The sequence below is a fragment of the Bufo bufo genome, chromosome 5, assembly GCF_905171765.1.
Source record: "Bufo bufo chromosome 5, aBufBuf1.1, whole genome shotgun sequence".
Lineage (NCBI taxonomy): Eukaryota > Metazoa > Chordata > Amphibia > Anura > Bufonidae > Bufo > Bufo bufo.
Genome location: NC_053393.1, coordinates 429,995,534 through 430,018,806, shown reverse-complemented (window position 1 = coordinate 430,018,806; position 23,273 = coordinate 429,995,534). Strand labels below are relative to the sequence as shown.

At 44.4% G+C, this 23,273-nt stretch overlaps 1 protein-coding gene across 1 annotated transcript in view; it reads right to left on the bottom strand.

Moving 5' to 3' along the window:
- The window catches only part of SH3BP5 (SH3 domain binding protein 5), an 81,273-nt gene that overhangs the window by 6,991 nt on the left and 51,009 nt on the right, over nt 1-23,273 (bottom strand). Inside the window, exons 4-6 of the mRNA XM_040433477.1 lie at nt 7,765-7,929; nt 5,555-5,685; nt 2,052-2,094 (exon numbers count right to left, since the gene is read on the bottom strand). Of these exons, the coding sequence (XP_040289411.1) occupies nt 2,052-2,094; nt 5,555-5,685; nt 7,765-7,929 (339 nt within the window). The remainder of the gene's footprint in view (nt 1-2,051; nt 2,095-5,554; nt 5,686-7,764; nt 7,930-23,273) is intronic.

The window sequence follows — 23,273 nt, the reverse complement described above, 5'->3', positions numbered from 1 at the left end:
TGTCATGTCTTCACAGAACTCCAACTGGATGCAGACCGTTCAGACATTTCTTCTCTGACTCCAGCAGGGGTTTTGTTTTTCTTATACACTCACCTAAAGAATTATTAGGAACACCATACTAATACGGTGTTTGACCCCCTTTTGCCTTCAGAACTCCCCTAATTCTACATGGCATTGATTCAACAAGGTGCTGATAGCATTCTTTAGAAATGTTGGCCCATATTGATAGGATAGCATCTTGCAGTTGATGGAGATTTGAGGGATGCACATCCAGGGCACGAAGCTCCCGTTCCACCACATCCCAAAGATGCTCTATTGGGTTGAGATCTGGTGACTGTGGGGGCCATTTTAGTACAGTGTCATGTTCAAGAAACCAATTTGAAATGATTCGAGCTTTGTGACATGGTGCATTATCCTGCTGGAAGTAGCCATCAGAGGATGGATACATGTTCTCATTCTGTTTACGCCAAATTCGGACTCTACCATTTGAATGTCTCAACAGAAATCGAGACTCATCAGACCAGGCAACATTTTTCCAGTCTTCAACAGTCAAATTTTGGTGAGCTCGTGCAAATTGTAGCCTCTTTTTCCTATTTGTAGTGGAGACGAGTGGTACCCGGTGGGGTCTTCTGCTGTTGTAGCCCATCCGCCTCAAGGTTGTGCGTGTTGTGGCTTCACAAATGCTTTGCTGCATACCTCGGTTGTAACGAGTGGTTATTTCAGTCAACGTTGCTCTTCTATCAGCTTGAATCAGTCGGCCCATTCTCCTCTGACCTCTAGCATCCACAAGGCATTTTTGCCCACAGGACTGCCGCATACTGGATGTTTTTCCCTTTTCACACCATTCTTTGTAAACCCTAGAAATGGTTGTGCGTGAAAATCCCAGTAACTGAGCAGATTGTGAAATACTCAGACCGGCCCGTCTGGCACCAACAACCATGCCACGCTCAAAATTGCATAAATCACCATTCTTTCCCATTCTGACATTCAGTTTTGGAGTTCAGGAGATTGTCTTGACCAGGACCACCCCCCTAAATGCATTGAAGCAATTGCCATGTGATTGGTTGACTAGATAATTGCATTAATGAGAAATAGAACAGGTGTTCCTAATAATTCTTTAGGTGAGTGTAGAGTGCCCAGTTTGGATGCTCTAAATACGGATAAGGTGGATTTAGACGGAGAGAGGAGAAGCCAATTGGCTGTAGCTTCTGAAGGGCAGATTGTCTGGAATGAGCGTTCACAGGAACGTATGCTCACAATAATCTGCCTGAATATCAGGCCGTGTAAATCCACCTTTAGTTTCAGCCCCATATAGCAATGAACTATAAGGTTGGTGTTGGCTGAGGTGATATTTCTTTGACATTGAGAGCCAGGGACCACCCAATTGATAATTCACTGCTATCCGGGGTACAGACAGCAGCCAAACAGAGAAGGCTACAAGAAAAACACCTCCGGAGTCATGGAAAATGCGGCTGTATCGGTATGGCATATCATCAAGGAGCAAGATTATTTAAAAAAAAACATTGATAAACCACAAAACTACTAAACCTCATGGGTACAGTTGTGGCTGGGGCAACCAAAAGATGCACCAGTGGCCTGTTCACCCCTGAACCTACTTAAAGGGTTTTCCAGGAGTAAAATATTGAGCTATCCTCAGTATCGTCAGGGATCCAACACCCAAAACCGTTTGAAGAGGGAGAGACAGGGAGCGCTGCCCCCTGTTCACAGCATACCAAGTACAGTGCCATACACTGTATAGTGGCTGTGATTGGTATTGAAACCCAGGACCATTTATTTGAATGCGGTTGAGCTGGACCTAGTGCTAGGCCATGTGGCCAATGAACATGGAGTCATTGGCCTAGAAGAGGCCATAGCGCTTAACGAAGCCAATCAAACAGATGATTGTCAGGGGTGCAGGGAGTTCTTCCCTAAAGGGCCTCCCCACAGCCTGAAAAAGATTGCACACAACATGTATAAATGATAGACTTCAAGTGTGATGTTCCTTTAAAGATGCAGCATGTTATTGGTTATAGACAAAATGATGTACAAACCTCAAGCTGCAGGTAATACTTTGCCTTCATTTCAAAATAGGGTCTATAAAAAGGAAAAAAAAAAAGAAATCTAGGTTATTAAAATGACATACACCGAGATGGCATAATGCAGAAAAAGTGCACAGCAGAGAATCAAACCATCAGCAAAACTAACATTTTAAAACATGAAGAGGGAACCACAGTCAAAAAAAACTGTGCTCCACAAAGATCTCACAGTCCTGCACCGAGAACCATCATCATTATGTAAGGAAATATTTCCAAACAGCACAAATACTGATAGCAGGCAGGAGAAAATGTATACTTTTCCTATAGAACATCATAATTCATGCTGGGCGAAAGAAAAAGCAATTGCTCCTTCCAGGTATCCCCTGCTACTGGAGATACGTCATATGGCTTCTTATCTTCAGACACAATTAAATCTCACCATTCTTAAGATATATGATGAATAGAAACTTGTTTGGTTGAAAACATGATTGCAGGGCTCATAACCAGAGAGAACACCGATGTACTTCGGTCATTTTCAGATGAGGTATTCTTGTCACACAACGTAGAAAACAGACCAGGCTAGAGGATAGCTAAGTTGCAATATGTCCATGTGACATAAAAACTAAGCAGATCTTTGGGGCAAACTTGCCATAGACTCTACAGGGTAACGCTGGAGCCCTCCTCACGGCTGCCAGCTGGGTACAGAATAATCTAAAGCTCTCAACATTAATTAATGCTACGAGCACCAGGCACTCAGGCAGCAGCCTCGGGTTCCCTCCTGCATTCAACGGTATTGCCATCTTCAGGATGGAAATACAGTTGAGTACTGTGGCAAGGGCTGCATTATTATATGCTGCACTGTGTTATTTGGTTTTGCAGGGGTGGCATTTTGTGCTGTATTACGGTATTGCTGCCCCATCACTTTAAACCCAATCCGCCCCTGCACATGCCACGTATAATTCTTTCTTTTGCCATTTCTCTATTATTCCTGCTTTCTAGAAATGTATGTATGAATTGTCGGCAGTTTGCAATAGAAGTCCATCAGTTGGCGGTGTGTTGCTGTACATTGTGACACTGGCAGCACTGACTGGATTGCGGCACACTGTGCAGAGACACCCCTCCTCCAACTAGTAACACCCAGATGGACCTGTATTGCAGGCAATTCATTCATAAACTTCTGGAAGTTATATTACATGGGAAATAAAAGTAGGTACTAAAACAGACATGTCCCATTCGTATGAGACAAATGTCGGCCTACAGCTCCCTCTTCCACACATACATGCATACAAATGCAGTGAATGCAGAGAGGAGAGAAACCCACCACCACAAACATCTGGGAGGAACTTATCTCCCCGAGAACGATTTGGCAGTTTAAACCTAACTTGCTCAATCCTCATCTCAGAAGGCCCCATAAACAATTGACGATCGTCCGTAGCGCCAAAATTAGCAGGTGCGGCCGACATAGCTCTGATGCCCAGCTTAATCTGGGACTGGGTCCTGAAAACACAAAACCATCCTTCATTCAACTGAATCGGAAAAAGATTCTTTCTCCATTACTGACCCCAGATGTCACTTTTTCCCAAACCCAAAATAGAACAAATCTCTCGAAGCTTCCTTGGCAGAAAAGATATTCTAATAATAGCGGTCTCTGACACATATTGAGCAGAGCGAGCCAAGCTCTCTCTGGGGCATCATTACCACATCAGCCTTCATCTAATTATAGATTAGAAGACAACATATAATGCAAGTGTCCATCTAAAGAGCATGTACAAGGCATCAATTCATCTGCTGGTTTCTTCACCCGACTTCCATGAAGCTGCAAACTGTTCACCACAAGGCGGAGTTTCATTCGTCAAAACTGTGTTCTGTAAGAGGCATGTGGTGAAACTGGAGAACCAATTTGTCTTATCAAGCAGAGTTCTGCACCTGAGACAGGGTGTCCTCAAAGCTGAGGAAACTCCCTCTGCGGTTTGACTGACAGGGACAGAAATCTCAGCCAGCCCTGACGATCTTGCGCCTGGCGCCACTGCTCTGCTTTCACGAGCAGAGCAGCAACTGTTCATGCACTACTACCCAGAAATCATGCTCAGTCACTGCTCCAGTTGCAGAACATCTACGCTTGCACCGCTACTCAGAGCGGTGGCACCGGCGCCATATTGTCAGGGCCAGCCTTGTCAATCACGTGGCTATCGGAGTGTCCTCAGCTTCGGGGGACACCCCATTGAAGGTGCAGAACTCTGCTTGATCAGACAAATCAATTCTTAAGAATGGATTTGCGTGCAACCAGCATGTGATAGGCTTCATCTCAGCATACATTACATCATAATACAGATAACCCCTGTGCTATCCCGGCCTAAGAAGTGCTCCAATTCTTTACAAGAAATTGGCCACGAAACACTGTTCTACGTGAAATTCCTTGCATACTCATGTGAGTAATAATAAGTCCTGATATCAGAGATCTTCACATCAAAAACCAAATTCTTCAAGGAATCATCTTGTTACAACCATTTTATGGGCACTTTAATAAAGTAAATAGTTTTACGGTTGTGCAAGTTTAAAAGCCATTAAACTCTAGTGATCATTCCCAGCATAACATAATCAGCATGATGACGATAATAGTCTAAATACTCTGTACAGATACATCAGGACGATTTTTGTTGCTGAAGTACTGTAATTAGCACAGAGAACATTGTCTAGACAGGACACGGTCCACTTCTCAGCTGAGACCAGGACTAATGTACAGGTACAACCTCTGAATGTTCTCATTCACTGACAGCAAACTAATATCTTGAAAATAGTGAGGAATTGAAATAGAAGCGGGGGTATTTATCAAAGCCTCCAACAAGACAGTCAAATTGATTCAGCATCTGATTAAGACTAGAGTAGTACACCCCAGTATTGTTACATCAACCACTTTAAAAGGGGTTGTCCTACTACAAATATCCTACAATTTTCAAACCAGCACCAGGATCTGAATATTTCTGTAATTCAATGCAATAAAAAAAAATTGTCTAGCCAGTAAGCTATTCAATAAAATGTATCTGTATAGCGCCACCTGCTGTTTGCTCTTTTTCTTATTACTCAGTCTGCTCGCTGAGGTGGTCACACATGCTCAGTTCTATTTTTTAACTGCCACCACCTACTGTGAAAGCTGTGATAGTTACAGGGAGAGAGCTGCTGAAAAAAGAACAAATCCCCTGAGAAACGACACACCCCATGAGCTGGGATAGCAAGAGAGCGTTAGCAGAATGGACTTGTCCCCATTGCTGCCAGCCTGAAGAAAATCTAGCGGAGCAATTGGAGCAATGAATGGGGGATCTTTGAAGCCATGTGAGGTACAGGGCTGGTTCTAGCTTTCTTATAAAGAGATTGTCATGTACTATATGATGTCTGATTTTTATTCTTGACATAACTCATGGGATAACCCATAAGCTCCTATGAAGGTGAGGCTCAGGTGTCTGACAGCTGTATTAGCCTGATACAGCTGAGAGTTGCAGATGAGTGTTCTAGATACGTACTTGGATTTGTTGATGCTTCTCCTTAATTTCTTCTCTAATTGCTTCATTCTTCCCATGGCTGCGTTATATTTAGCAGCCGTTTCCTTGTGAACCAGTTCACTACGAGTCTTCTTCTGCTCTTCTTCCATAACCTAGAAAGTCAACTTAACTATGAAAAACATTTTCTATTAAAAAATACACATTCTTAGTTATTTAGTATCCTATATTATACAGTAAGAACAAAGCAAAAAAGACACTGGATCCTCCTGCAACCACTCAACAGACCAAGAAGTTGCAAAAGCGTCCTACTTCACTTTTTCCCACTGCTCCATACACTACTGTGACATAGCCACAACGCTATGACGGAGGCAGTCTCCTATGCTGGGAGGTATACGTATGACCAGCAATATAGCTAGACCCGTTACTCGTCTTACCAAAATTGCAGAGTTCAAGGCGTCACAACATTTAAAAAAAAAACATTTTTAAAACATTTGAAAAACTTGGCTCATGTGTCATGCAAGTGACATTGTTACAATATTGACATAGATATCATATAGGTCACCTAATTTTCCACAGTCGGCAGGAAACACAAGAAAATTAGGGTGAATAGGACAATAGGACAGGGTGAATTAGGGTGGATAGGACAAGGGATGAAAAGATCCTAGGTTCTAGCCCATAAGGGCAATAGTTATTAAATAAAAAATAAAAAAAATAAAAGTACAAAAAATAAAAAAGTTGAAAATCGCCCCCTTTCCCAATTTTACATATAAAATATATATATATATAAATATAAATAAATATAACAATAAATAAACATATGTAATATCGCCACGTCTAAAAAGTCCAAACTATTAAAATATATTAAAAAAACTCCCATGCGGTGAACGCCATAACAGAAAAAATAAATAAATAAAAACTGCACTATTCGCAATTTTCTTTAGTCACCTTGCCCCCCCCCCCCCCCCCCCCAAAAAAAAATAGGATAGGACTGTTCAATTATGGGCCGGACGTTCCATAAAATGCGGGAATGCACGTGGCTTTTTTGGTGTTTTTTTCGCATGGTATCGCAATACTTTTTTATGGTATCAAAACAGACTCAAAATTTTGGTATCGAAACAACCCTACCCTAGCGTGGATCGCAGTGAGACAGATGACAATGGGTGCCCCCTTCCCTTTGTCAGCACAGTGACCTTCACTGATCTTTGTGCAGGACGGGTTACAAATCCAAGACTGGAGTTCTATCCAAAGTCATATGTACTCAGAGCACATCCAGTCAGGTCGGAACCCCAGCAGAAGAGCCCACATCCAGTCCCGGCCATCATGAGTGCAGTGGATATGGCAGAATGGGGTAAGTACTGCGATTAAAGGGGTATGGGCGCCTTTACTCCACTGGAATCCTAGGGCCATTTTTTCTTAGAACTTCGCTCTACTGTGTGTATGGGAAAATTCGATTATCACTCACATTATTCCCCGTTCACAATCTCTGCGCAGCGCTGTGCAATGTGTTGCCATTATGTAAGCAAGAGATAAAATCAGAGATGTATGAGATAAAGTAGTGATCATGACGACAGACATGGTTCTTGACATTCTGTTTGCTATCCCATTGAGTAACCTCTCCTGAGCCTGATGTGGCCGATTACAGGGAACAATAGACGGCATTCACCTTGACAGCAAATGCAGATAATATCGTACTGTTATCACTTATCAGAGTGTTAGCTACGTCTAGCTAGTTTGCAATGCAGCCGTATTCATCCTCCATCTATCGGCATTGTCAAAAGTAAATCTGACGGCTTCTAGCAAAGAAGCATGCACACATTTTTAAAAAAAAATCTGTAAATTGTGCTTTGGAGCTCATTTCAGCATTTGATTTCTTACATCATCTTAATGTAGCAATTGGAGCAATGTCTTTTTTCAAGTATCTGCACACGAGCGTGTAAATTAGAACCAATATTTTGCCTTAGCTAGGTAAAAAGAACATCTGACCACAGCATTGGACTCGCTGCATTATCTCAGGTAGATCTGGGTTGTCATCTGAGAAGGAATAAATGAGCCACAGACAATATAATCCATCAGTAACGTAGGAGACATTTTACTTCTATGTCCTCCAGCTCGCATGATGACATCACAGAATGAGGGACAGAACCATCAAAGTAACTCAAACCACTCCAATTATGTTAGGACGCCGTCCACTACGGTATATGTTCTAGAATAAAATCCATTCTATGGCTTACCCGCTGTGTGGCATGGTTCAGCATCTCTTGCCAAGCAGAATCAAACTGCCGCTTGTCATCTTCTAACAACCGCTGTTCTGCGAGGGATATCGTCTCCTTGGCTGCTCGGAGAACCTCTGTGGCACGTTGGAAATCTTGTGTTGCTTTCTGTGCTTCTAACTGAGCCTGGGGGGGGGGGGGGGGGGGGGGGGGGGGGGGGTAAAAAATTTAATTTAAAAAAATCATTCAGTCACATAATCGCATTACTATACGTTACTATATGTTTCTTAAAGTGAATGTCCCCCTTTAACTAACACCAGGTTGCTTTTGGATGAAACAAATGTGAGGCCACAGCTCAATTTTTCTAATATAAAGGTCCAAATAGGTAAATTCTGACTGCCTGCAGCCACCACCAGGGGGAGTCTAGTAGTCTAACCTATTTTAAATAGGTTATGCCACAAAAATATATTTTTTAAACTAGCAGCAGGATCTGAACACTTTTGTAATTGCATGTAATTAAAAATTTGGTATAGCCACTGAGTTAAGTGAATAAAATGCTTTTCTATAACGCCACCTGCTGTTTGTTTTTTTACTTATTTCTTGTCCTCCTCACTGAGGTGGTCGCACACGCTCAGTTTAAATTTTCAACTGCCACCAGCCATATCTTCTGTTAACCCTCTTAGGCTTCGTTCACATCACTGTTCAGCCTTTCCGTTCTCCTGCCCCGTTTAGGAGCAGGAGGACGGAAAGGACGGAGAAGGCACATAACTGAGCCAAACAAAGCCTAAGGACCCCATAGACTATAATGGGGTCCGTTATCTTTCCGCTCAGAAGATGATTTTGGAGCAGAGACAAAAGTTGTGCATGCAGGACTTGTTTCCGCTTCAAAATCATCTTCTGAGCGGAAAGATAACGGACCCCATTATAGTCTTGGGGGTCCTTAGGCTTCGTTTGGCTCAGTTATGTGCCTTCTCCGTCCTTTCCGTTCTCCTGCTCCTAAACGGGGCAGGAGAACGGAAAGGCTGAACGGTGATGTGAACGAAGCCTAAGAAAGGATACCCCCCTTAAGCTGTCAGCCTGAAATCTAAACAGAACAATTGGAGCAATCAATGGGATCCATGTGAGGTAGAGGGCTGTATCTAGCTTTGTTAGAAAGGTATTGCCATGTACTATAAATATATAAAAGAAGAAAAACTGCTACAAGAGGACATAATTTTAACTTAGAGGGGCAAAGGTTTAAAAGTAATATCAGGAAGTATTACTTTACTGAGAGAGTAGTGGATGCATGGAATAACCTTCCTGCAGAAGTGGTAGCTGCAAATACAGTGAAGGCGTTTAAGCATGCCTGGGATAGGCATAAGGCCATCCTTCATATAAGATAGGGCCAGGGGCTATCCATAGTACTCAGTATATTGGGCAGATTAGATGGGCCAAATGGTTCTTATCTGCCGACACATTCTATGTTTCTATATAATGTCTGATTTTCATTTTTAACATCAATCATTGTATTTCCCCTTTAATGGAGTTGCCCAGATTCAGGAGGAAACCAGAAACAGGGGTCAGCCTGTAAAAAAGAAGTGATCATTACTTACCTGGCAGATCCCTCACCACCATACAAGTTCTCCTATTTAACCAGCTGTAGCAGTGATGTCCTGTCGACAACATGTAACCAATGCAGCCATTCCGGCTTCTTCAGCGCCCCACTGAGGCTAGTTATTGGCTGCAGCGGTCACGCGCTGTCAACATTATGCTACCACTGCAGCCAGGCAAACAGATCCTGGCTCGTAAACTGGAATGGCGTTAGGATAGGTAATAAATATCAGATCAGTGGGGGTTCAACTTCCGGAACCACCGCCGATCAGCTGTCCTGCGCATGGGCGTCCGCAGTAGGGGGCAAGGGGGGGCAAGTGCCCCCCCCCCCCCCCCCGGAAAGATTGCGCCCCCCCCCCCCCCCCCCCCCCCTACTGCGGACGCTGCTCAGAAGTGGGGGGGGGGGGTAAAAAATTTAATTTAAAAAAATCATTCAGTCACATAATCGCATTACTATACGTTACTATATGTTTCTTAAAGTGAATGTCCACCTTTAACTAACACCAGGTTGCTTTTGGATGAAACAAATGTGAGGCCACAGCTCAATTTTTCTAATATAAAGGTCCAAATAGGTAAATTCTGACTGCCTGCAGCCACCACCAGGGGGAGTCTAGTAGTCTAACCTATTTTAAATAGGTTATGCCACAAAAATATATTTTTTAAACTAGCAGCAGGATCTGAACACTTTTGTAATTGCATGTAATTAAAAATTTGGTATAGCCACTGAGTTAAGTGAATAAAATGCTTTTCTATAACGCCACCTGCTGTTTGTTTTTTTACTTATTTCTTGTCCTCCTCACTGAGGTGGTCGCACACGCTCAGTTTAAATTTTCAACTGCCACCAGCCATATCTTCTGTTAACCCTCTTAGGCTTCGTTCACATCACTGTTCAGCCTTTCCGTTCTCCTGCCCCGTTTAGGAGCAGGAGGACGGAAAGGACGGAGAAGGCACATAACTGAGCCAAACAAAGCCTAAGGACCCCATAGACTATAATGGGGTCCGTTATCTTTCCGCTCAGAAGATGATTTTGGAGCAGAGACAAAAGTTGTGCATGCAGGACTTGTTTCCGCTTCAAAATCATCTTCTGAGCGGAAAGATAACGGACCCCATTATAGTCTTGGGGGTCCTTAGGCTTCGTTTGGCTCAGTTATGTGCCTTCTCCGTCCTTTCCGTTCTCCTGCTCCTAAACGGGGCAGGAGAACGGAAAGGCTGAACGGTGATGTGAACGAAGCCTAAGAAAGGATACCCCCCTTAAGCTGTCAGCCTGAAATCTAAACAGAACAATTGGAGCAATCAATGGGATCCATGTGAGGTAGAGGGCTGTATCTAGCTTTGTTAGAAAGGTATTGCCATGTACTATAAATATATAAAAGAAGAAAAACTGCTACAAGAGGACATAATTTTAACTTAGAGGGGCAAAGGTTTAAAAGTAATATCAGGAAGTATTACTTTACTGAGAGAGTAGTGGATGCATGGAATAACCTTCCTGCAGAAGTGGTAGCTGCAAATACAGTGAAGGCGTTTAAGCATGCCTGGGATAGGCATAAGGCCATCCTTCATATAAGATAGGGCCAGGGGCTATCCATAGTACTCAGTATATTGGGCAGATTAGATGGGCCAAATGGTTCTTATCTGCCGACACATTCTATGTTTCTATATAATGTCTGATTTTCATTTTTAACATCAATCATTGTATTTCCCCTTTAATGGAGTTGCCCAGATTCAGGAGGAAACCAGAAACAGGGGTCAGCCTGTAAAAAAGAAGTGATCATTACTTACCTGGCAGATCCCTCACCACCATACAAGTTCTCCTATTTAACCAGCTGTAGCAGTGATGTCCTGTCGACAACATGTAACCAATGCAGCCATTCCGGCTTCTTCAGCGCCCCACTGAGGCTAGTTATTGGCTGCAGCGGTCACGCGCTGTCAACATTATGCTACCACTGCAGCCAGGCAAACAGATCCTGGCTCGTAAACTGGAATGGCGTTAGGATAGGTAATAAATATCAGATCAGTGGGGGTTCAACTTCCAGAACCACCGCCGATCAGCTGTCCTGCGCATGGGCGTCCGCAGTAGGGGGCAAGGGGGGGCAAGTGCCCCCCCCCCCCCCCCGGAAAGATTGCGCCCCCCCCCCCCCCCTACTGCGGACGCTGCTCAGAAGTGGGGGGGGGGGGGGGGGGCGGCGGCGGGGCACAGGGAGATGAACGCTTCCATTGTGGAAGCGTTCATCTCCATAGTCATCTGTATCGCCGTCCTCAGGACAGCGATACAGATGACTGTGCTGAGGCAGGGGAGGGAGAGGCGTGTCTCTTTCCCTTCCTCTGATAGGCTGCAGGCACTAGGCCTGCAGCCTATCAGAGGCCGGCGCAGGTGGTACGATGACATCATCCCACCGCCTGAACCGTACAGCGCGAGACACAGGCCGGAAGAGGCCTGCATCGCATCACTGCCAAGGAGGTAAGTATAAGTGTTTATTTTTTTTGTGTGTACAATACTGGTGGCTACTGGCACATAATGGGGCCGGCTGTCATTACTGGCACATAATGGGGCCGGCTGTCATTACTGGCACATAATGGGGCCGGCTGTCATTACTGGCACATAATGGGGCCGGCTGTCATTACTGGCACATAATGGGGCCGGCTGTCATTACTGGCACATAATGGGGCCGGCTGTCATTACTGGCACATAATGGGGCCGGCTGTCATTACTGGCACATAATGGGGCCGGCTGTCATTACTGGCACATAATGGGGCCGGCTGTCATTACTGGCACATAATGGGGCCGGCTGTCATTACTGGCACATTATTTGGGGCACTATAGGGGCATCTACTGAGGCCACAAAGAAGGGGTGTTTTTATATGGAGGCTCTGTACAGTAGAATTTTATACTGGGACACATTATGGTGGGTACTATGAGGAAGGGGGGAGAGGAGTACTATGGGGTCATCTACGGGGGGCACTAAGAAGGGGTATTTTATACTTGCAAATTATGGGGGGACACTGAGGGCATCTACTGGGGCATTTTATACTGGTACATTATGGGGGGCACTAGGAGGAAGGGGGGAGAGGAGCACTATGGAGGCATTTACTGGGGCACTATATAGGGGTATTTTATACTGGCACATTATGGGGGGACTATGGGGACATTAGCTCAACTGGGGGCATTACAAGGGGGTATTTTTCGCACTGTCACATTAGATCAAGTAGAATTATTTCTACTGGGGGGGCATTATGGTGGGCTTTATTACTCCCCCATGGTATGACCCCCTAGTAGCAGCACCAGCCTCCCCCTGCTCGGCTATACCTCTGCCCCTTCTCCAAATCCTTATTATGAAATCTTTCTCATTAGGATAAAACACAACATCAGCTCCGCCGAGCCCCCGGCCAAAGTGTTGAAGTGGTGTCCGAGACCCCCAAGGGCCAAGCCAAGTAACTAAGTTTTCATGTGAAATATGTTTACATTATACACATATAGCATACACTGTGCCACACAATATACAGTATACTTCTAACTGTGCCACACAATATACAGTATACCGCTACATTGTGCCCCACAATATACAGTATACCTCTACACTGTGCCACACAATGTACAGTATACCTCTACACTGTGTAGTCTGTGCTAGCCTATAAGCACCATTGTTTTGTGGCGGCGGACAGAAAATAATCTGGAAGTGCCCCTCCCGAGACCAGGCTCTGGATCCGCCACTGCACAGCTCATGCGTTATTATACTTTGTGATAATGAATATGCCCCTCCCCTTCATTACATTCTCAGAAACAAACAGAGCATGGATGTCAATAAAATTATCCCCCCCCCCCCCCCTGGAAAAATTTCTGCGGACACCCATGGTTCTGCGGTGTATATATTATTTACGAACATATATACTCCACTTTTGTGGCATATATCTGGTACAGATTCTGTCGCACACACCATGCTTGTGGCAGAATCAGCGACTTCTTCCCCGCTCATGCCAGGTCTGAAAAAAGAGGACATGGGTTGGACAGGCCCGTCTCATTCATCTTTTTCTACACCTTGTTTAGGCTTAGAAAATGGTCTAAATGTAAGACAGCAAGGAAACTGGCTTACATTTAGAATCAGTGCTGGATGCGCCGAAGTTATGGAGAGGCCGGTCTTAATAAATGTGCCCTTATGTCTATACAGGTGGGATGGGGAAGTGAAGCCAGACATCATGCAATTAGGAAGGAAATAGAGGCGTCTACTGCAGTATGAGGATTTTCCTGCTGAAATTAGTACTATGAAGCAAAGCTTTTGGTATATGGACTCAAGATAAAAAATAACAAAAAAGTTCTTAGGGCACATTGTTTCCAAGTTAGACTGGCCATACCCACAATATAATTTCCTTACTTGCCCAGGAGTATTTATGCTTAGGTCAATCGAGCGTGTGTATTTATTTCAATGGGAAGAGGGGAATACATCTCTTCTGGCAAACGCTTATTTCCAGGGACAAATGGATTGGACGTGTGGAAATCCAACGTGCTCAAACCTTCTGTATCTGTATTTACTTACTGAACTGTACTGAACTGAACAGCAAAAATCTGACCTTAGACCTCATGCACACACCAATTCTATTCTGATGCATTTCTGTATCTCCATATGCCTCCAATTTCATGCTGCATCGGATGCCGCATAGACAGAGCCCTTCTCCTCTAGAAAATTTGGGGGTCATTTATCAAACTGATGTAAAGTAGAACTGGCTTAGTTACCCATAGCAACCAATCAAAATCCTCATTTCATTTTCCAAAGGAGCTGCCCAAAATAAAAGGTGGAATCTGGAATCTAGTTCTAATTTACACCAGCTTGATAAATGACTCCCTTTGTTGTTTCTAGGGGAGAATAGCTATGTACAAACAGGGCCGTCTTTAAGACGGGGCAAAAGGGGCAGCTGCCCCGGGCCCAGTTGCTCCTGGGGGTCCAATGCAGCTGCCTCTTGAGCCCCACTGGCCACTGGAGGACCTTTCTTGGGTCCATACTTTATTAACTAAGTAGCAGGACATGTAGGACATACATGGGGATGTCCCTGCACTTATTATTTCTGGGCGCCGCTCCGTTGCGGCCCCCGTTACATTCTCCCACGCTGTATGCCAAGTAACAGCACCAGAACACCAGGAAGGAGACATCAGCTTTTCTCCCTGTGCGATCCTTATCCCTGGCTGTAGCGCTGTCCAATCACAGCGCAGAAAAAAAACAAACACAAAAAAACTCACCTTCTCCCTGTGACGTTCTGGGCTGCGATTGGACAGCGCTACAGCCAGGGGAAAGGATGCAGATGCAAACTGGAAAAACCCTTTAAGATTTTTTTATTTTATTTTTTTCACAGGTTAAATAGCTCAAATCTTATTAATGTAGTCTAAAGATAACAATTTAATCATGAAAGATTGCTAGCTAATATTCTACAGCAAAAAGAAGAGGAGGTTGTATAAGACAAACGTTTCTTCTGTCTGCCATAGTCCATTACACTATATGATTACACAAACTAGTAGAAAGGCAATGAACCAAACCAGGCGGCGAGAATCAGGACACAACACATAGATATCAATACAACAAGCACTTCTGGATGTGACGGTTGTAACTCACAGAAGACATATATACAAGTAGACATACCCAACAAGCAGAGGATGTTAGGAGTTATGAGGTGGCATCTGAGGTCACTGGAAAATAAGGACAGTACACACAGCAGAAATGAAACTGTGCCAATCTTGTATATGGCTAGGTTCACACATGTACAATTAATTGTTGTGTCTGCATGAAGAACCTCACATTTAACTCCTTAATATCTCCAGATATAACCTATTAGATTGAGGACCCTTATCCTATAGTACCATGTTTTGTAGAATATTGGGACATTGACACAATTCTAACATTTGTGGCTCTATACACCACCACATTGGATTTGAAATGAAACGAACAAGATGTGCTTTAACTACAGACTGTCAGCTTTAATTTGAGGGTATTTACATCCAAAATCAGGTGAACGGTGTAGGAATTACAACAGTTTGCATATGTGCCTCCCACTTGTTAAGGAACCAAAGATAATGGGACAATTGGCTTCTCAGCTGTTCCATGGCCAGGTGTGTGTTATTCCCTCATTATACCAATTACAATAAGCAGATAAAAGGTCTAGAGTTAATTTCAAGTGTGCTATTTGCATTTGGAATCGGATGTTGTCAACTCTCAAGATGAGATGCAAAGAGCTGTCACTATCAGTGAAGCAAGCCATCATTAGGCTGAGAAAAACAAAACAAACCCATCAGAGAGATAGCAAAAACATTTGGCGTGGACAAAACAACTGTTTGGAACATTCTTAAAAAGACCCAGAAGACAACGGAAAACAACTGTGGTGGATGACTGAAGAATTCTAACCCTGGTGAAGAAAACACCCTTCACAACAGTTGGCCAGATCAAGAACACTCTCCAGGAGGTAGGTGTATGTGTGTCAAAGTCAACATTAAAGAGAAGACTTCACCAGAGTGAATACAGAGGGTTCACCACAAGATGTAAACCATTGGTGAGCCTCAAAAACAGGAAGGCCAGATTAGAGTTTGCCAAACGACATCTAAAAAAGCCTTCACAGTTCTGGAACAACATCCTATGGACAGATGAGACCAAGATCAACTTGTACCAGAGTGATGGGAAGAGAAGAGTATGGAGAAGGAAATGAACTGCTCATGATCCTAAGCATACCACCTTATCAGTAAAGCATGGTGGTGGTAGTGTCATGGCGTGGGCATGAATGGCTGCCAATGGAACTGGTTCCCTTGTATTTATTGATGATGTGACTGCTGACAAAAACAGCAGGATGAATTCTGAAGTGTTTCGGGCAATATTATCTGCTCATATTCAGCCACGTGCTTCAGAACTCATTGGACGGCGCTTCACAATGCAGATGGACAATGAACCAAAGCATACTGCAAAAGCAACCAAAGAGTTTTTTAAGGGAAAGAAGTGGAATGTTATGCAATGGCCAAGTCAATCACCTGACCTGAATCCAATTGAGCATGCATTTCACTTGCTGAAGACAAAACTGAAGGGAAAATGCCCCAAAAACAAGCAGGAACTGAAGACAGTTCCAGTAGAGGCCTAGCAGGGCATCACCAGGGATGAAACCCAGCGTCTGGTGATGTCTATGAGTTCCAGACTTCAGGCTGTAATTGACTGCAAAGGATTTGCAACCAAGTATTAAAAAGTGAAGGTTTGATTTGTGATTATTATTCTGTCCCATTACTTTTGGTTCCTTAACAAGTGGGAGGCACATATGCAAACAGTGGTAATTCCTACACTGTTCACCTGATTTTGATGTAAATAACCTCAAATTAAAGCTGACAGTCTGCAGTTAAAGCACATCTTGTTCATTTCATTTCAAATCCATTGTGGTGGTGTATAGAGCCAAAAATTTTAGAATTGTGTCGATGTCCCAATATTTATGGACCTAACTGTAGCTAGCGGTCAACACTTGTTTGGCTGACAATTATCCCTCCTGCATCCCCATACACACTGTGCATGTATTGTCAGTAGAGGAAGGGGTGTAAGCCACTTTCGGAAACCCCAGCAGCTTCTCTCTCCAAGAACAATTTGGCTATGTTGAAATCCAACAGCCTTTTCGCCCTCAATGTCTGCCATAATAAGCCAAAATTCCGGTGCAGCCACAACAGTAAATGCGGACCTACAGTGGTGTTCAAAATAATAGCAGTGTGTTTAAAAAAAGTGAATAAAGCTCAAAATCCTTCTAATAGCTTTTATTTCCATACACACAAATGCATTGGGAACACTACACATTCTATTCCAAATCAAAACATGAAGAAAAATATATAAAAATTTGTGTTGTTCTAAAAAAATTTAAGAAAAGTGAATAATAGACTGTTTAACCCCTTAAGGACGCAGGGCGTACCGGTACGCCCTATTTCCCGAGTCCTTAAGGACCAAGGGCGTACAGGTACGTCCTGACTTAAATTCGGAATTCCGGCGCCGCAGGGGTTAATCGGAACGGGACGCCGGCTGAAATCATTCAGCCGGCATCCCGTAACAACGCAGGGGGGGGTCATTTGACCCCCCCGTATCGGCGATCGCAGAAAACCGCAGGTCAATTCAGACCTGCGGTTTTCTGCGTTTCCGGTCCATTCGGGTGTCCTGTGACCCGATGAACCGGAAAAAGACTGCGATCGGTGGCGTAATTTTACACCACCTATCGCAGTCCGAGGATTTGGAGAGGCGGTGCTGGCCCTGGTGCTGAACGCCGCTGTCCAGGGTGCTGATTGGTGCAGGGGAGAGAGGCGCGAGATTCAAACTTCCTGCGCTCCTCTCTCCCCTCCTCTTCCTGTCCAGCACCCTGACCGTGCAGCACCGTCCAGAACGAGCTCCTGTGTCCCCCTAATCGCCATCCATCACCCTCCTGCACCCATCGCCACCCAGGTAGGTTAGGGTCAGTGAGGGAGAGGCACCGTTAGGCAGGGAAAGAAGGGAAAAGTTAGTTAGGAAAAAAAAAAAAAAAAAAACTTTTATTCCAAACTTCCATCTATCCATCTAACCCTAACCCAGACCCCCCCCCCCCCCCCCCCCCCCCCCCCCCCCCCCCACCAGCCCCCCTCCCCCACCCCACACCAGCCTCCCCCCTTCCTCACCACCACTTTTTTTTTTTTTTGCGTGCGCTGACTGGCCGGCACTTTTTTGCGTCCGTCCAGTGTTAGCGCATCGCCCGCCCCACCACCCCACCGACCGCTGATCAGCGTTGTACCACTGATCAGCAAGTTTTAACTTTTTTTTTTCCTAACACTTGCCCTTTTTTTTTTGCCTTTTTTAGTACGTGAACACCCGTTGCCCCCACACACACGCACATAGAATAAAGGTTTCCACACACGCACACCTACACGCACACACACCCATGGCCCGCCGGATGTTCTCGGCCGAGGAGGCATACGCCCAGATTGCCTCCGACTCTGAGAGCCCCAGTGAGGATGAGGATGACCCCACATTCCTTTTGTCATCCGCATCCTCCTCATCATCATCGGATGACGATGAGCCACCAAGGCGTCGGAGACGCCACCAGGCGGAGCCAGGGGCCCCACATGCTAGGGATCCTGTGGCCCACACTAGTACGAGCCGCCCTGGGGTTCGTACTGGTTTCCCGGCCCACCAAATAAGTCCACCGGAGCCCCCTGCCGATGAACTTAGCTGGTGTCCCCCAGTGGACTTTGAGCCTGAGATTCCGGATTTTGCTGGCAATCCTGGAATCCAGATTCCCACAGTGGGGTTTACTGAAATAGACTATTTTAGTTTTTTTTTCAGTAACCCACTGGTGAATTTGATGGTGGAGCAGACGAATCTGTACGCCCAACAGTTCGTCGCTCAAAACCCAGGCTCAGTTTTGGCTAGACCCGGTGGCTGGACGCCGGTCAGTGCAGCCGAGATGAGGACATTTTGGGGCCTCGTGCTGCATATGGGTCTAGTCCAAAAACCCAGTGTCAGGCAATACTGGAGTGGGGACGTCCTATACCAGACCCCACTGTACAGTATGGTCATGACACGTACACGGTTTGAGGCCATCCGGAAATGTCTGCATTATTCCGATAATGCAGCATGTCCACCCCGAGGTGATCCTGCCTATGACCGGCTGTATAAGATACGGCCGGTCATCGATCACTTTGGGGCCAAATTCATGGAGGCCTACGTACCTGGAAGGGAGGTCGCGGTTGATGAGTCTCTCGTTGCGTTCAAGGGGAGACTCAGTTTCCGCCAATACATTCCCACAAAGCGGGCGAGGTATGGCGTGAAGCTATACAAAATTTGTGAGAGTGCCTCAGGGTACACTTACAAATTTCGTGTGTACGAGGGGCGAGATTCCCGTATTCAACCCCCAGAATGTCCCCCCACTCTGGGTGTTAGCGGGAAACTCGTGTGGGACCTTATGTACCCACTGCTGGATAATGGTTACCACTTGTACGTGGATAACTTTTATACCAGCATTCCCTTGTTCAGGTCCCTTGCCGCCAGATCCACGTTCGCTTGTGGGACCGTGCGGAAAAATCAACGCGGCCTCCCTGCCTACCCCCTCCAGGTACCTATCCCCAGGGGTGAGACCCGTGCCCTTACCAGTGGAAACCTGTTGCTGGTCAGGTATAAGGACAAGAGGGATGTCCTTATGCTGTCCACAATCCACGGTAACGGCACCACCCCTGTCCCTGTGCGAGGTACCGCGGCAACGGTCCTCAAGCCCGATTGTATCGTCGACTACAATCGGTATATGGGAGGAGTTGATCTCTCTGATCAAGTCCTCACGCCATATAACGCCATGCGCAAAACCCGGGCATGGTACAAAAAAGTTGCGGTCTACTTGGTACAGGTTGCCATGTACAACTCTTTTGTACTATCCCGAAGCGCTGGCAGCACAGGGACATTCCTCCAGTTCTATGAGGCAGTCCTCAAAGACCTGATCTTTTCGGACCGGGAAAGAGCAGGCCGGAGTACCTCGGGAATTGGAGGCGCCCGGATCGTCCCTGGCCAACACTTTCCAGGTGTGGTCCCCCATACTGGAAAGAAGGGACGAACCCAAAAAAAGTGCAGAGTGTGTCGCAGGAGGGGGATACGGAAGGACACCACTACTCAATGTGACACTTGCCCCGATCATCCGGGCCTCTGCATTGACGGTTGCTTCAGGGAGTATCACACTTCCATGGAGTACTAAATTTTTATAATCCTCAACAGTCCACTAGAGAACATAAAACACTATGGCTCTCAGACTTTGGAGACACGGAAACAATTTTTCTTTCCCCAAAAAATATTAGTTTTAGAGCAGGCATCCTCAAACTGCGGCCCTCCAGATGTTGTAAAACTATAACTCCCAGCATGCCCAGACAACCTACAGCCATCAGCAGGGCATGGTGGGAATTGTAGTTTTACAATATCTGGAGGGCCGCAGTTTTAGGATGCCTGCTTAGTGTCTCCAAAGTCTGAGAGCCATACATATTGGGCATCGTCGCGTGCGTAAAAGTCGTCGCTATAAAAATAACTTTTGACCAAACGCCTCGGATGAACGGTGTTAAAAATATAAAATAAAAACTGTGCCAAAACACCAATTTTTGGGCAAAATTTCAATTTGAATCCATTTTGCCGGTAATAAAGCAAGGGTTAACAGCCAAACAAAACTAAATATTTATTGCCCCGATTCTGTAGTTTGCAGAAACACCCCATATGTGGTCGTAAATGGTTATATAGCCGCACGGCAGGGCATAGAACGAAGGGAACTCCATATGGTTTCTGGAAGGCATATTTTGATGGACAGTTTTTTTTTTGACACCATGTCCCATTAGAAGCCCCCCCTGATGTAGCCTAGACTAGAAACTCCAAAAAAGTGACCCCATCTAAGAAACTACACCCCTCAAGGTATTCAAAAGTTACTTTACAAACTATGTTAACCCTTTAGGTGTTCCACAAAACCAAATAGTGAATGTAGAAACAATTTTAGAATTACATTTTTTTGTTACATTGCCTCAAAAAAGAGTAATATAGAGCAACCAAAAATCAAATTTACCCCAAAAATAGTCCCAAAACAACAACCACCTTATCCCGTAGTTTCCTAGATGGGGTCACTTTTATGGAGTTTCTACTCTAGGGGTGCATCAGGGGGCTTGAAAGGGTACATGGTGTCAATAAACCAGTCCAGCAAAATCTGCCTTCCAAAAATGACGTTCCCCTTCTTCTATGTCCTGCCGTTTAGCCAAATAGTAGTTTACGACCACATATGGGGTGTTTTTGCAAACTACAGAATCAGGGCAACCCATTTTGAGTGTTGTTTGGCAGTTAACCCTTGTTTTACTCCTGGAAAAAATTGATTATATTGGAAAATTTTCCAAAAAATATAAATTTCAAAATTGTTTCTCCATCTGCCATTAACTCTTGTGGAACACCTAAAGGGTTAACAAAGTTTGTAAACCCAGTTTTGAATACCTTGAGGGGTGTACTTTCTTAGATGGAGTCACTTTTTTGAAATTTCTATTCTAGGGGTGCAACAGGGGGCTTCAAATGGGACATGGTATAAACAAAACCAGTCCTGCCAAATCTGCCTTCCAAAACCCATATGGTGTTCCCCTCCTTCTATGTGCTACCGTTCGGCCAAACAGTAGTTTACAACCACATATGGGGTGTTTATGAAAACTACAGAATCAGGGCAACCCATTTTGAGTGTTGTTTGGCAGTTAACCCTTGTTTTACTCCTGGAAAAAATTGATTATATTGGAAAATTTTCCAAAAAATATAAATTTCAAAATTGTTTCTCCATCTGCCATTAACTCTTGTGGAACACCTAAAGGGTTAACAAAGTTTGTAAACCCAGTTTTGAATACCTTGAGGGGTGTACTTTCTTAGATGGAGTCACTTTTTTGAAATTTCTATTCTAGGGGTGCAACAGGGGGCTTCAAATGGGACATGGTATAAACAAAACCAGTCCTACCAAATCTGCCTTCCAAAACCCATATGGTGTTCCCCTCCTTCTATGTGCTACCGTTCGGCCAAACAGTAGTTTACGACCACATATGGGGTGTTTTTGCAAACTACAGAATCAGGGCAACCCATTTTGAGTGTTGTTTGGCAGTTAACCCTTGTTTTACTCCTGGAAAAAATTGATTATATTGGAAAATTTTCCAAAAAATATAAATTTCAAAATTGTTTCTCCATCTGCCATTAACTCTTGTGGAACACCTAAAGGGTTAACAAAGTTTGTAAACCCAGTTTTGAATACCTTGAGGGGTGTACTTTCTTAGATGGAGTCACTTTTTTGAAATTTCTATTCTAGGGGTGCAACAGGGGGCTTCAAATGGGACATGGTATAAACAAAACCAGTCCTACCAAATCTGCCTTCCAAAACCCATATGGTGTTCCCCTCCTTCTATGTGCTACCGTTCGGCCAAACAGTAGTTTACGACCACATATGGGGTGTTTTTGCAAACTACAGAATCAGGGCAACCCATTTTGAGTGTTGTTTGGCAGTTAACCCTTGTTTTACTCCTGGAAAAAATTGATTATATTGGAAAGTTTTCCAAAAAATATAAATTTCAAAATTGTTTCTCCATCTGCCATTAACTCTTGTGGAACACCTAAAGGGTTAACAAAGTTTGTAAACCCAGTTTTGAATACCTTGAGGGGTGTACTTTCTTAGATGGAGTCACTTTTTTGAAATTTCTATTCTAGGGGTGCAACAGGGGGCTTCAAATGGGACATGGTATAAACAAAACCAGTCCTACCAAATCTGCCTTCCAAAACCCATATGGTGTTCCCCTCCTTCTATGTGCTACCGTTCGGCCAAACAGTAGTTTACGACCACATATGGGGTGTTTTTGCAAACTACAGAATCAGGGCAACCCATTTTGAGTGTTGTTTGGCAGTTAACCCTTGTTTTACTCCTGGAAAAAATTGATTATATTGGAAAGTTTTCCAAAAAATAGAAATTTCAAAATTGTTTCTCCATCTGCCATTAACTCTTGTGGAACACCTAAAGGGTTAACAAAGTTTGTAAACCCAGTTTTGAATACCTTGAGGGGTGTACTTTCTAAGATGGAGTCACTTTTTTGAAATTTCTATTCTAGGGGTGCAACAGGGGGCTTCAAATGGGACATGGTATAAACAAAACCAGTCCTGCCAAATCTGCCTTCCAAAACCCATATGGTGTTCCCCTCCTTCTATGTGCTACCGTTCGGCCAAACAGTAGTTTACGACCACATATGGGGTGTTTTTGCAAACTACAGAATCAGGGCAACCCATTTTGAGTGTTGTTTGGCAGTTAACCCTTGTTTTACTCCTGGAAAAAATTGATTATATTGGAAAATTTTCCAAAAAATATAAATTTCAAAATTGTTTCTCCATCTGCCATTAACTCTTGTGGAACACCTAAAGGGTTAACAAAGTTTGAAAAAACAGTTTTGAATACCTTGA